General features: G+C 42.2%; 1 protein-coding gene across 9 annotated transcripts in view; it reads right to left on the reverse strand.

Moving 5' to 3' along the window:
* The window catches only part of Bcas3 (BCAS3 microtubule associated cell migration factor), a 451,135-nt gene that overhangs the window by 254,071 nt on the left and 183,203 nt on the right, over positions 1-13,861 (reverse strand). For all 9 annotated transcript variants that reach the window (XM_032912992.1, XM_032912993.1, XM_032912987.1 and 6 more), the window contains 3 exons: positions 7,519-7,643; positions 4,367-4,532; positions 2,598-2,698 (listed from right to left, as the gene is read on the reverse strand). In XM_032912992.1, coding sequence (XP_032768883.1) covers positions 2,598-2,698; positions 4,367-4,532; positions 7,519-7,643 — 392 coding nt within the window. The remainder of the gene's footprint in view (positions 1-2,597; positions 2,699-4,366; positions 4,533-7,518; positions 7,644-13,861) is intronic.

The following is a 13,861-nucleotide window of genomic DNA, read 5'->3' on the forward strand; positions in this document are numbered from 1 at the left end:
ACAAAAAAAGAACAGGTTAATCTTCAACTCAGACAAATCTATCCAAGTGCTAAGATCAAAGGTCTGCACATTTATAACCTGGCTTACATTATGCTTTTTTAAATTATTAAAAACCAGCGATCCTCAATGGTCCAATAAAGCAACTAGATGTCCTCCCAGCCTCCACTGTGACACCTGAATGAACCATTTCAATGTGATCCTGTCTACCACAAACTCAGACGCCTCCACTGGCAGGGCCCCTCAACCTTGGTATTCTCCTACAAGCAGAGGAATAAGCTACAGTGGTGACTCCAGGGCTTTGCTTGATCATCTCGAAGGTGGATGAGACATCATTGGTGTGCGGGGCAGGTCTCTAGTCTCTGCCTGCCCAGTTGTATCCACACTTCAGTGTGGAACAGACTGTTTATGAGAATAGTGGATACGTTATGCTAACATCCTGCTGCACTGCTGTCCTCTCCAAGACAGTCTCTTTCCTATTTCTATTTACATCGGCCTTGCCTATCGGTGTATCATTTCCTGAGTGCTACACTTTTTCTACACAACACAACAAGAACAAAATACCCAAAATAACCTGCAACATTTATGAAGTTTATATTAGACTACAAAGTTCAATTAAAAATAGTCTTAAAAGATTTTTATCAAACTCTTTAAGTTGAAAAATGAAGGGTAATTCCCCACCATCACTGGGTTATTGCTAGGGACCAATCAGAGTCCAGCACATTGAAGACAAGGGTTCTACCAGACATCAAAAGCCCCTGGCTCAAAGGTGGTTTTAAACTTGGGTAAGTAAATACACCCAAAGAACCAGAAATATTAAACTTGTATTTTATGAGGTAGAGTATCTTTCCAGAGGGCTTCTGTGAGGGAACATGGAGATGAAGAGTGTGACTGAGATTCTCACAGGGGTAAAAGATGAGAGTGTGTGCGTGCCCGTGCACATGCGCGTGAGAATGAAGGCCCTGGCGCTGCACTGCCCCTGTTGCCCTGGAGTTCCAGTGTCCACACTAAGCAGCCTCAGTTACGTGATGCAGTGGTAGATCCAAAGCTCTGAGGTAAATCCCCTGAGTGTAAAATTTTAAAACCCAGGTGGGTCCTGTGCCATTTCCATCAATGCCGAGAGGCAACAGAAGCTTGAGAAACAATCCATTTGGCAAAGATGCTTGGTGCCAAGACTGCCCTCAGCATGTCGCAGGCCTGCTTGGTTGAAAATCTCATTTTACTTCAGTCCTTTAAGTATCTGACAGGCAGAGGAATAAACTTTCTCAAACTGCCCTGCACTGGAGGTAGAACACTCACTCCTCCTCCTCACGCGCAGGGCCTCACGCTCAGTCTCCAGTGCACCAACAGGAATTCTGAAGGTGTCATCATGGTGCAAGAGTGCACTGGAGGACCAGTCATCACCAGCGGACGTAGGGTTTATTGAATGGGACAAAAGTGTCAGGGATAGCTACCGTTAAATGCTATCAACTAGCTTACTCTCTGGAGTGACAGGTGAGAGATGTGGCTGTGGATTTTAGCTTAGCTTTCCTTTATCTTCTTGACATTTACCACAGTCTGTCAGCTAATACAGAACTAACAGGTACCAAAGCAAAGCAGCAAGACCAACCCAGATTAACTGGGCCAACTACACTTAATTCAATAGCTAGGCTTTTGCCTTTTATAAAGAAGGGTGGTGGTGCACACCTTGAATCCCAGCACTCAGGAGGCAGAGGAGGAGGATCTCGGTGAGTTTGAGGCCAGCCTGGCCTACACGGTGAGTTCCAGGACAACCAGTGCTACACAGAGAAACCCTGTCTCAAACAAACGAACAAACCAAAAAACCAAAAATGTCATTGTTGATTTACAGGAAATTTCTAAAAGCATTCAGTACTCAGAGCCATCAAGTTCAATTAGGATTCTACAAAAAATGAATTATAATTGTAGAGCATGTTTAAGTCTCTGAAGACAAACTAGATACTAAATATTAAACTGTCTCTTCATGCCTCTCACACAGTCTCCATGTGTTTGGATGAACCTCTATCAGTATAGGAAACAAAACCCCAGCTTAGTCAGGCAGCATGTGCAAGACCATGTGCTAATCTTAGCATCAAACCCTAACCCCGTGAAGCCAGGAGCATGAAGGGGCCCAAGCAAAGCTGCACACAGGCAGAGGCTGCGATTGTGGTATCCTGGGATGAAGACCTTGTTCTCTGAGAACAGGTCCCAGGCTCTGCCAAGTTGTTCTTCATATCCTGTGAGGTCACGTGCTGTAGGCAGTTTGCTTGTTTTATAGTTCTGGGGTTTTTTGTTTTGCTTTGTTTTTTAAATGCCAGCTGAAGACACACACTCACATACTTGTGTGAACTATGGCCCTAGCTGGGCTTGGTGGCCCACACCTTTAATCTCAGCACTGGGAAGGCAGAGGCAGGTGGATCTCTGACTTCAAGGTGAGACTGCTCTACAGAGTGAGTTCCCGGACAGCCAGGGCTACACAGAGAAACCCTGTCTGGAAAAACAAACAAACAAACACCCTACAGCCCATTTCCTCAGCAAATTCTGAGAGGATCAAATGGGAGGAAAAGAAAGGTTAGGAAGCATAAGCAGACAGAAGTACTCACAGCCGGCCAGCAGGAGCTGGTAATACTGCACTGCTTCTGCCGCAAGGAGCAGGGGGTGATTCGCATTGAATGGTGGCTGCAGTTCGTTCCACTGAGGCGTTCTAAGGAAACAGCAGGAGAATATTAATATTCGAGCTTGACAGATGGACTGTAAATCATCCATAGAGCCTGACAGAGACTCACACAAATCAATGTGTAACCATTAAGACCCATGCTCTTTAACTTGACACACAAAACCAGGAAAACTTTATACACTAAAGATGTGGCAATGTGTGGCACAAATAACGTGGATCCTGAGCGAACTAGAGAGCATTCAGCTTGGTTAGACAGGCAGAAAAGAAACATCAGTATTCAAATGCCAACTACATGGAGGCCATCTCAAATCACTTTTGACCAATAGTCAGACATCTTCAACATGAAACAAAGTAGCTAAAAGTGACAGGAAAAGGAAAGGAGCTGTGTAACGGACAACTTCCTTTGGATGTAATACCTAGTTCAACAGTGAGACTGCCAAGGTTGAATAACATCTGCCCAGTTTTGAATAAGCTCGATAAATCAGATATTGAACAGATCAATCTACCACAGTAAGTACTAGTAAAGCATGCTGGAGCCTCCAGAAAATCAATAGACTATTTTAAAATGTCAAAAGGAGAGGGGCCATTTTCATGTCCATTTTTATCTGTTTCCTTTCATACATGCCGGTGATTGGTTTTCTTTTTCTCCCTAGCACAATTCATTATATTAAATGGTTTTATTCTAGGTTTATTTCTTCCTCTTTCTGCTAGCTTATAAAAATTCTACTCATTGGATGCATTAAGATAATTCCTAAACACTTCTAGAGTGCCTGGCCATTGGTTCCTGGGTTATTGCTTCCAGGAGACCTTAGGATCTTTGTATTAGCTTATATTTCCCTTAGTGGCATTCTTTACAAGGAGCATGTGGCACTCCAATAAGGGAAACAAAAACCAAACACAAAGAGAGGGCAAAAAGTTCCAGAGAGTAAAGGCTAGATTCACAATCTCAAGTACAGAACGCTTGAATAGAGATACTTCCTGATTACATCCCCGAGACAGTGCAAAATACCACCATGTGAACATTCGCAGCAACACCTATATAACATCGCATTAATATGAATCTTCGAAATATGCTAAAGGAAATGAGACGTGAAAGATAACAGTATGGGCTGGAGAGATGGCTCAGAGGTTAAGAGCACTGACTGCTCTTCCAGACGACCTGGGTTGAATTCCCAGCAACCACATGGTGGCTCACAGCCATCTGTAATGAGAGCTGATGCCCTCTTCTGGTGTGTCTGAAGACAGTGTAGTGTATATAATAAATAATAAATGTTGAAAAACAGAAGATAACCTAGCACATGACTCCATCACTCAGTGACCAGAGCAGGCAAGGGCAGACAATACCAAGCAGGGTGTCGCTGGCTTCAGCTGAAGGGGAAAGCAATGGTGCAGGATTCTTTACCTGACAAAGAGAAGCGACTCACACAGGACCTGCAGTGCTCACCTTTCACTGCAGGTGGACCCTGGCCAATGGAAACAAAATGAATAAAGGCTCCCCAGGTTACAGAAGCCAGGCAATGGGGTATAATCCCATTTGCAAAAGATTCTAGAGCCAAGAAGGAAAATTATATATGCAAGTGAACACAGACCTGTGGATGAACACACTTCAGAGCCAGGGATTCACGTTGAGATTTCACAAAGGGCACATTTTTTATGCTTTCTCAGCGGGTGTGGGGAGGTGAGATGGAGAACTACCTGACAAGTGTCCAGCTGGCACGAGGGGAGGTCATTATCTCCAGTGGTGTGTCATCACTTATCTTGGGAGCAGTACTGATCGGCCGGGGCTCAATCATGTGCTCCACTAAGGTCCCGTAGCAACTGATGATGTAAAGAGATTCGACCACAACTTGTTTGGACTGATCTGCAAACGGAGAATCAGAATGGGACATGGGATGATGGCAGGGAAAGGTCACAGTGGGACTTCTACTTTACCGATTCTGCTGTCTAACATGGGATAAAGAAAAAGAACGAGGAAGAGCTTTGTCCCATGACGACAGCACATCCTCGGAGGATGCCTTGCATAAGCAGCTGCCAGGGAACCCGCCACCAATGTTATGGGATATACATCAATTGTTTCAACAATTATACCATTATGCTCAAATTTGTAGTAAAGATAAACACTATGTTGTAAAATTCTATATTTCTGTACTATGGATTTTTTTCCATAGATTATGAAAAATCTAAGCCATTGAGTAAAACATGAAAGGACGACCTAAAAATGAATAATCTAGTCAACAATATTTCATTACCCTGGCTTAAACAATGAACTGACCTGCAGGAAAAGTTATGTGTGGAACTAGGCTATCCGAAAAGTTCAGCTATGTTTTCTTGGTAGAATTAAGTTTGGCTGCTGGGGAAGATAAGAATGCTTACTATGCAAACACTAGAGCATGAATTCAAATCCTCCAAACACAACAAAACAAAACAAAGACAAAACACGAAAAAACAAACCACCAACAGGCACAGTCAAACACATGTCTGTCATCCCAGTGCTGAAAGGGGAAGAAAAGGCAGAGAAAAATAGAACAGGACACTCTGGCATCTGCGAACATACATGCACACACGTTCACACACACACACACACACACACACACACACACAAATGCACATGCAGTGCACACACAGAAAACATCTAGATCAAAACAAACAAATACAAAAAACACATTATTTATCTGTGGAAGGTCATCAGTTGAAATACAACTAAACAACTGGGCCAAGAAGCAACATGGGGAAAAAAAAGTAAAGTCCCCTCCTCAAACAGTTGTTAATCGTTTCTCAATGAAATTACTTGGTCCTGTAGTAAAGGAAGACCAGCCATCCTTAGAGAAATGAGTGCTGGGTTTGAATTAGTCAAATGACTTTATAAGGAATGCACATGTGCTCTCTGCCGGAGTCTCATGTTTTACAGTAAACCAAGGAGACTGTCTTATGAAAGCTGTGTGGGTCGTCTTATCTCTGTGTCAGACGAATCAATTACAGCTGATTTGAGAAAACGGCCAATGGCCAGGCAGAGGGACATAAAGGAGTAGCAAGCTAAAGGGGTAATTAGGACAGACGGGAGAGGCATTTGAAATTGAGCTTTGCGGAAGGTTTTAATGAATAACAAAAAGTCCTTCTGATAGCATCATCAAACCAAAGGCAGTAACAAAAAATGAAGATTGGATAAGAAAGTGGGAGGCTTGCCTACTCCACAATGCCCTTCCCAAGGGAAGAGACTAGCCCTGCTAGGTCCGATTACAAGGGAGTGGTCATGAAAGCGATAGCAAAGGAAGAGGCTGAGGTCTGACTGCCAACAGGGAGTAAGGAGGAGAGACACTTTTGCCAAGAGCAAAACCAACTGGGGAACATCAAGGGGAAAGCCAGTGTGTGACCTAACTGAATCACAATAAAGTAATCAGGGGAAATCCTAACACACAGACTATATACTTAGTATATAAATGTAGACATTCTCTTCTATACAGAGACCACAGAGCCCGGTTTCAAGCTCTATCATGGAAAAAGAACTTGCCCCCCCACACACACACACACTCTATACTCACCCACACTCTATATACACACACACTACACACTCTACACACACACTTTCTATACACACCCACACTCTATATATACAAACTCTACACACACACTCTATATACACACTACACACACACACACACACACACACACACACACACACACACAACACACAAAGAATCCCATATTGAAAGAATAGTTACACAAACGTTCAAACATTCTAAGTATTGATTCTGATTATCAAAGCAGTGATTAAAAATATAGCAATCGGGGCTGAAGAACTGGCTCAGTGGTTAGGAGCATACACTCCTCTTGCAAAGGCCTCAAGTTCAATTCCCAGCACCCACATGGTGCCTCACTACTGCCTATAACTCCATCTCTAGGGGACCCAGAGCGCTCTTCTAACTTCCATAGATACCAATTATGCACTTGCTGTACATATACAGGGAAAACATTCATATACTTAAAATTAGAGAGAAAAACTTTTTAAAAATTAAAAACTGGTAAGTAAATAAATGTAAACACAGTAATCCCGATAACCCAGAAGAGCAATGATAACCACAGACTCGGAAATCTCTCTCCCAGTCAACAGCCTGCCCTTTTCTTTTCTTTTGGGGCTCCGGGGAGGTTGTCTGTTTGGATATGTGGTGTGGCTCAGCAGTTGCTACACTTGCAGAGGACTTAACCGAGTCCCCGGCACAAACAACCCGCAGCCCACGAACCTCTGACTCCAGGGATCAGCCACGGTCGCAGGCAGATGTATTCACACACAGTCCCACATGGACTCCCGTGACTACCGATTAGCTAACATGGGTGAGACTGGTTGATTCCCAAATCTCACATGTAAAGCAGATGTAACAACTTTCTCCTTCTGAGGTCAGAGCCAACAGTGCGAAATGAGCTTGTGCCGAGGCAGAAGAACTAGGGCACAGCATTGGCAGCCCTCGGATCAATATGTGCAATATAATTAGGAATAAATAAATGAAAGGCAAAAATCAGTCAATGCGCCTACGTGTGGTGGTGCACAAATTTAAACGCCAGCATTGGAGACACCGAGGCTAGAACTCAAGGGCAGCCTCAGCTACACGCAGCATTTAAAAACCAAGTACACAGAGAGACAGTTTTGAAAATAAATGAAAATATCAGTTGATGGCAAATTTATTTCCCATTTGTGCGAGAAAATAGTTTTAATTCATTGACAGACTTCAGTGAAGGCCTAGTATTTATTTTATTAATTTTCATCTTAGGCTATTAGTTATAAAATTATTCTAGAGGAGCTTCCAACGTGGTCTCCTCAGTATGGCAAATCCGAGCATCAGCAAACCACATACCTTTTTCCCGTTTCAGACCAGCATTGTTTGCAAACCACGACCTGGAGGTCCCAAACACTGCAGCCACGCAAAACTCCCCGCCCATCGATTTGCTTGGAGAAATTTGTGGAGGTGGTTTAACTTTGCTGAAAAAGGAAAAGGACATTTAGAAATTACCAGTGAATCCTCAGTCTTCCAAATCATGAAAGATTTTCTCAGAATTAAGTTCTGAGGCACATTCATGCACATCCCCTCAAAAGACGGCTGAGCAGTGGTATGAGATGACGCCGAGGGTTTGTGAAATGTAAGTGATGCCCAAGTTAGAGAGTCTGGTGACGAGAGGTGGGGATGCCTGCCGGCCCAGCTACATGGGAGCCCGGGCAGAAGGGATACTTCTTTTGTGCCCGGGTTCCAATGCTAGCCTAGGCAACAGTGTGCCAACAAATAAAACAGATTCTTTAGCACACGGTGCTCGTTCTGGAGTGACAGCATCCTCTCAGATGGCTGGCATTTCACTAGATAGTTAACATGGGGTAAAAGAAGGGGCAGACACACCTCCAGCATGAAAAGTTCACTCTGACATCAAGACAAGAGACTACCCACATAGTTCATAGAGACGGCATGCACGAAATGGCGATGACTGGAGAGAAGGCCTGGCGGTGCTCGAAGCTCCGCTACAGTGTCAGCACTAGGAGTTCTAATGGGTGGCCTCCTGCAATGAGTCAGCCACATTCCTGGCTGTCTTTACTCCATGGCTCCATAAACTATTATGTTCACTGAATAAGTCAGAGCCAAATACTGACAGCTTATCAAACGCAAATCTGTTCTCCCTTTGCTATGGCAGAGGACGGACATGCTAAGAGGTTGCTTCCAGTGACTTCCACTAAGAATCTGCTTTCTGCTGTTCTCCTCATGTTCTCATATCCTTGGTGCTCCACTCTTGAGCTTTCGACTTCTGCCAAATTTTGGATTTCTGTTCTCTTGGGGATTATCAAATTTCTCAAAGCTAAACAGAAATCATACAACTACCTTCTATAGATTGTCTAATTCCTAGCCCAGAAAACGATCTCACTGGCAAGAGGGTAGGCCTGGATTGATACCATGAAGGTAGTTCTCTGAGGCTTGGCTCTTCATTGGGTCCTACTGTGAGCCAATGTGCCTGCCACCTTCTGTGTCTTCGTCTCAGGTCTGACTAGATGTGCTGGAATGAGAAGGTTTCTGGAGCCGAGAAGACACCTGGAACGGAATGTCCCATGCTGCTGTTGTTTAGTCAGGACGTCGTTAGTCCCTTCCACTCAGAGCTCAGACTAATTAATAAATGATACAAAAGCTATGGCCACTGTGTAGAGGTAAGGACTGTATTTGTTCTCACAGGATGATCTCTGAACAGTACAACCACTGAGAATTTCTCAGATACTTGAGCAAATAATACTCAGGACCCATTCCAGATGTCATAAGGAAAAAATTTCTAACAATTTCTACAAATAGAAATTGTTTTCCAAGCACCATCCTTAACCCCTTGTTGTGTGTTTAAGGTTAAGGACCTACTATGTTAGAAAAAGCAACCCAGGGTCCCGCCTCCCAGGCTGTAGAAGTCAATACACATTTCATATACAGCTAACAGACCTCCCAATGTTTAGATCGTGCTTTATTATCCCTGTCCCTGCAACACCCGAGATGCTCTCCAACACTCCTGAAGTCTCAGTGTTGACACCTGTGGCTGTGTGTGTGTGTGTGTGTGTGTGTGTGTGTGTGTGTGTGTGTGCAGGTGTGTGGGCAAAAAGGCATGTGCATGCCTGCATACACTCTAACAGATACTGCCCTGATTGACCCAGCTGGCCTTCCATTTTGAACTATAGCTATAGTGGTACACACTACAGTATACAAAAGTCCACTTCTTTCACCTACTATTAATATCTACTTAACAGATCATTCCAACAATATCCAGAGAAGACGAAAAACCAACTGTGGTCAGACTCACTCACGGAGAAGAAAAGGCACTGCATCCATCTTTGAAGAGGGATTTCTAAGATGTCATGGGTGTGGCCCCACACTTTTTCTTCTACATAGCTCTTCTGCTAGAGTGACAAGCAGACAGTCAACTGCATGTGCCCTCCTCTGATATCTGGATCACTAATCTGCTGGCTGCACTTCTCCTTGTGAACTGCCTTAGAGTGTGCACTGCCCTCCAACACTTCCCACCCGATCACTGAATTACTAACACTGATTGACAAGCCATCTGTGACATGGCCCTGGCCACTGTAGCCCTGAGGGGCTTCAAGGGCTAGGGGGAAGAGGAGAGAGAAACCAATCAGAATTTTTAATTTACATTTATTAGTGTGTATAAGGTGTCTGTACATTTGTACCTCCATGTGTGGACACCAGAAGTCAACTAGGAGTCTTCCTCTATTTCTCCCTACAACGTCTTGTTATTATCAAGACCGCTCTCTCACTGAGCCTCAAGCCTACCAACTGAACAGTGGACTAGAAGAAGCAGAGATGCTTATTTACCTCGCCTTCTACTCTACCCCATTCCCAAACTGGAATTACAGATATCTGATTATCATGCTTTGCTTTCTATACGGGTGCTGGGAATCTGAATTCTGGTATTTGTGCTTACACTATATCCCCGGCCTCCAATAAAGAGTTTCTTAGCAGAGTGTCTGCAGTTTGGGGACTACAGCACCAGGCACCGTCGATGCTACAGCATCTGAGCAAGCCTCCCAGGGACAAGGTCACATTTGCAAACCACTGTATGAGACTATGTTGTCAGGGTAATTTAATATCAAGTTGCTATTCCTTTTCTCGAGAAAAATTACTTCTAAAGTATTTTTATAAAAAAGGTTTGTTTATTTTATATATGTAAGTACACTATCGCTGCCTTTGGACATGCCAGATGAGAGCATTGGATCCTATTATAGACGGTTGTGAGCCACCATGTGGCTGCTGAGAATTGAACTCAGGTCCTCTGGAAGAGCAGATAGTGGTCTTAACTGCTGAGCCATCTCGCCAACCTCTGTAAAGTACTTAAACAGACTCAAAAATAGAAAAACCAGCTTTCTAACAGAATCATGAGAAATGGAAAAATTATTGGGCATCAATGCATCTGCGGGAACATTCTACACATTTAGCGTCTTATATTCCACAAAGCCTGGAGATAGCCAGATTTTAACACACTTCCACAGACTTCAAATTACTCCATCTGAAAGTCAGCACCAATACAGCGCCATTTTATACGAACTCTTATGTTCTAAGAGAAAGGGTATTTTATGGTAAAATTAGGTTGAATTTATGAAAAAACCTATAACTTTATTCATATAGTTCCTCGTTTATCCTTTATCCACTGATAAGGCACCAAACAGTCTCACGACTTAAAACGTCAAGTTGAATAAAGATCTTTTTCTCCACGCTCATCACGCACTGCAGTGCTGACCGAGGGAGGAAGCATAGAGAAGAAAGCTTGTTCTACCAAGTTATTTCCACCGTCATTCTACATCTGGCATGGTTTTGTCATTTATGCAAAACAGAAACATAAAATGTGTACATGTATAAACCTTCTAGAGAAATAAAAAGATAATATAATAAAAAAGATTGCTACTTGGAAAACATTTCTGATGTGATCCACTCAAAAGTTAGAAATTCTAACTCTGGCATTGTTAGTTCCTAATTTTAATTTTCAAAAACTATGTGCAAGAATGCCTTGTAGGAGTAAAATGTTCCTGCTCCTATGTGTCTGCAACAGACTGCACATGAGCCTTCTACAACCGCCCAGAGCATTTCTATCACAAAACAACCTTCTGTTGCCATAAAGATAAAGCACAGAAAGATGTTATGTAAGTGACAGGACAATGAGGCCCTGCCCTGTAAATCTCACAGCAGTAACAGATTGGTGGCCGGACCCACACAGCAACCTTGTTTCCTCTTTGCTCTCAACATCTTTCTCCTCAGTGTGGGGTATCAACAAGTCCCAGTAGAAAACACTGGACTCTCTCTTGTGCGTGTATAACGAACTTCTCTTAATTTACTTTACCTTCTACACTTATTATATTGAAATACAATGATATCAAATCTACTTCCATTTTAATTGTTGCAGAGAAATTTAACCGGATTGCTGATGTGGATTCCTTCGTGAGTTTAAAGAGACATAGAGCAGAACACAGCATGCACGCTGACAGTTTATAGAGACACATGGGAGAACACAGCATACAGACAGTCTCTCAGACGCCATCCTACTGATATCTCCTGCCTCTTTACTACATCGAGGGTTTAGATTAACTTTTCAACAAAATATAAAAGAAAAATAAAAAGGAACGCCTTTGTCAGTCATGACAGAGTAACAGTCATAAGACAGTACGTGCAACAAACCTTCCTCAGAAATCCACAAAGAAAGCAGCACACAAGCACAAAGCAAGAGAAACACAGTGGCAAACAAAACGCAGGCAGGATTGAACTCTGCCACGGCCTCTGAGAAACGGATTAAGAACGGGAGCCAGTCTCCCGACCAGCTCTCCAATATCCCACCATTTCCCAAATACTTGCAATCTTAAGATCCTCCATCACTATCTAGATAAAACTGAATTTCTCTTGTCTGCTTTACAATCGAATGCACACAAGAGAAAGAACCAGAAACAAAGCCCTCACTTCTAGAGACACCTGCTTTATACTAAATAAAGGGCAATGATTTCCACTGGACACCCGTGCCATGCACCTCAGGGAGGGACGAAAGGCTGCAGAAGAGGGTGGCACACTCTTCTGTGCAAGGAAGCCCACGGTGAGGAGCTGAGACAGCACATTACTCTTATTCTCAAAGACCTAAGTTAACTGTCAGTATTTGAGTTTGAATAGTAACAAACATTAAGCACTTTCAACAGATACAAAAAGGACTGAAAATCAATTTTCTTTGTGAGCCTTATTAGATTCCATGTGATAAATCTTTTCAAAGGAATTTAGAAATTTTCTCTAATTTCCCCCTTCAAATTAGACTTGAGAGGCAATTAGAACTATTTTATTTTAAAATATTAAAAACATTAAAAATCCACCCAAATCTACTTCTGTTATGAAATCATAATTATTCCTAAAGGTTTAAGAGAAATGAAAACGCAGCAGGGAATAAGAGATCTCCCTTACAGGGAATAAGAGATCTCCCTTACACAAACACCACCTTTCAAATAGTGAAGCTGTGAATATTGTTAAAGAACAGGGCTGCAGTTCAGCCAAACACTTGCAGAGAATGGTTACCAAAACAAAACAAAAACTGACTACAATTCTATACATAAATTTTACTTCTATAAATTCTTCTTCATAAGTAATACACAGGCCACTCATAAATAATGGCGATTTTTCCGACATAACCATGACTGTCTGCTACATATACATATGACTTTTGGAAAGCACTTTAGAAACAGAAGCTAACACCTAGCACTACACAAACACTAACACAATATTGTTAACATGAAAATTAAAATTCCATTTTAAGTGTCCCAACAAGCTGAGGCAGGAGGACTTTCAAAACGTTTAGGCCAGTCTAGGCTACATAGTAATTTCTAGGCCAACATAGGCTATAGTATGGGATGGATTTTGTCTCAACAAAACAAAAAAAATTTTCTATGGTCATTCAAAACTCAAATATTCTATATAAACATAGAAAGTACTGGAAACTCCTACGTTGACTACTAGTGTCAAACATGGCCTGCACCATTTAATTAATTACCAGCCTGCTGTGATCTCAAAGGGGAAAATGCTGTTTTAAAACAGACTCTTCTGAAACTGCATTTATGTAAAAGTCTTTGAAAAGCCCTTTTCAGAAGGATAAAGAACTGTGGTGTATCAAAAGCAAGGACGTTAACTAGGTACAAATGTTGTAACCCAAAACTAATTTTTGAAAATTGTAAGAAATTTACATTTTAAAAGAAGCTGTAAAGATTTCATGTTCATCCAACATATAAGTATTGCCTTCCAACTCAAAAGCACTATAAACATACTTATTTAGCATAATGTTTTGTTTTAGCCCGGTAAATAAAAACATTCTCTAGTTGACTGTTAAGTATCATGGAAAGCAGCAAGCTCTGTGGAAACGTAGCAGCTCTCATAAACAACATGAAGAAGTTGTCAAATCCATATTCATTTTGCTGCCTTAATTTGAGGTTTCATTAAGATCTTAATGGAAAAAACATGCACCCTGGTAATGTAACATATTTAAAAGGAGGGCCTTTCAGTCTAGTGTAAGTGACTAAAAACGAGGTTTTTGTGAGCTAACGATGGCATCAAACAAACCACAAGCAGTCCTCTGAAGGACAGGCAGTGATTTAAAAGTCGACCGTATTTCATAGATCCCCTTCTTTAATCTGGCTCTTTTAATCTTGTT

This window comes from Rattus rattus, chromosome 9 (assembly GCF_011064425.1).
Source record: "Rattus rattus isolate New Zealand chromosome 9, Rrattus_CSIRO_v1, whole genome shotgun sequence".
NCBI lineage: Eukaryota > Metazoa > Chordata > Mammalia > Rodentia > Muridae > Rattus > Rattus rattus.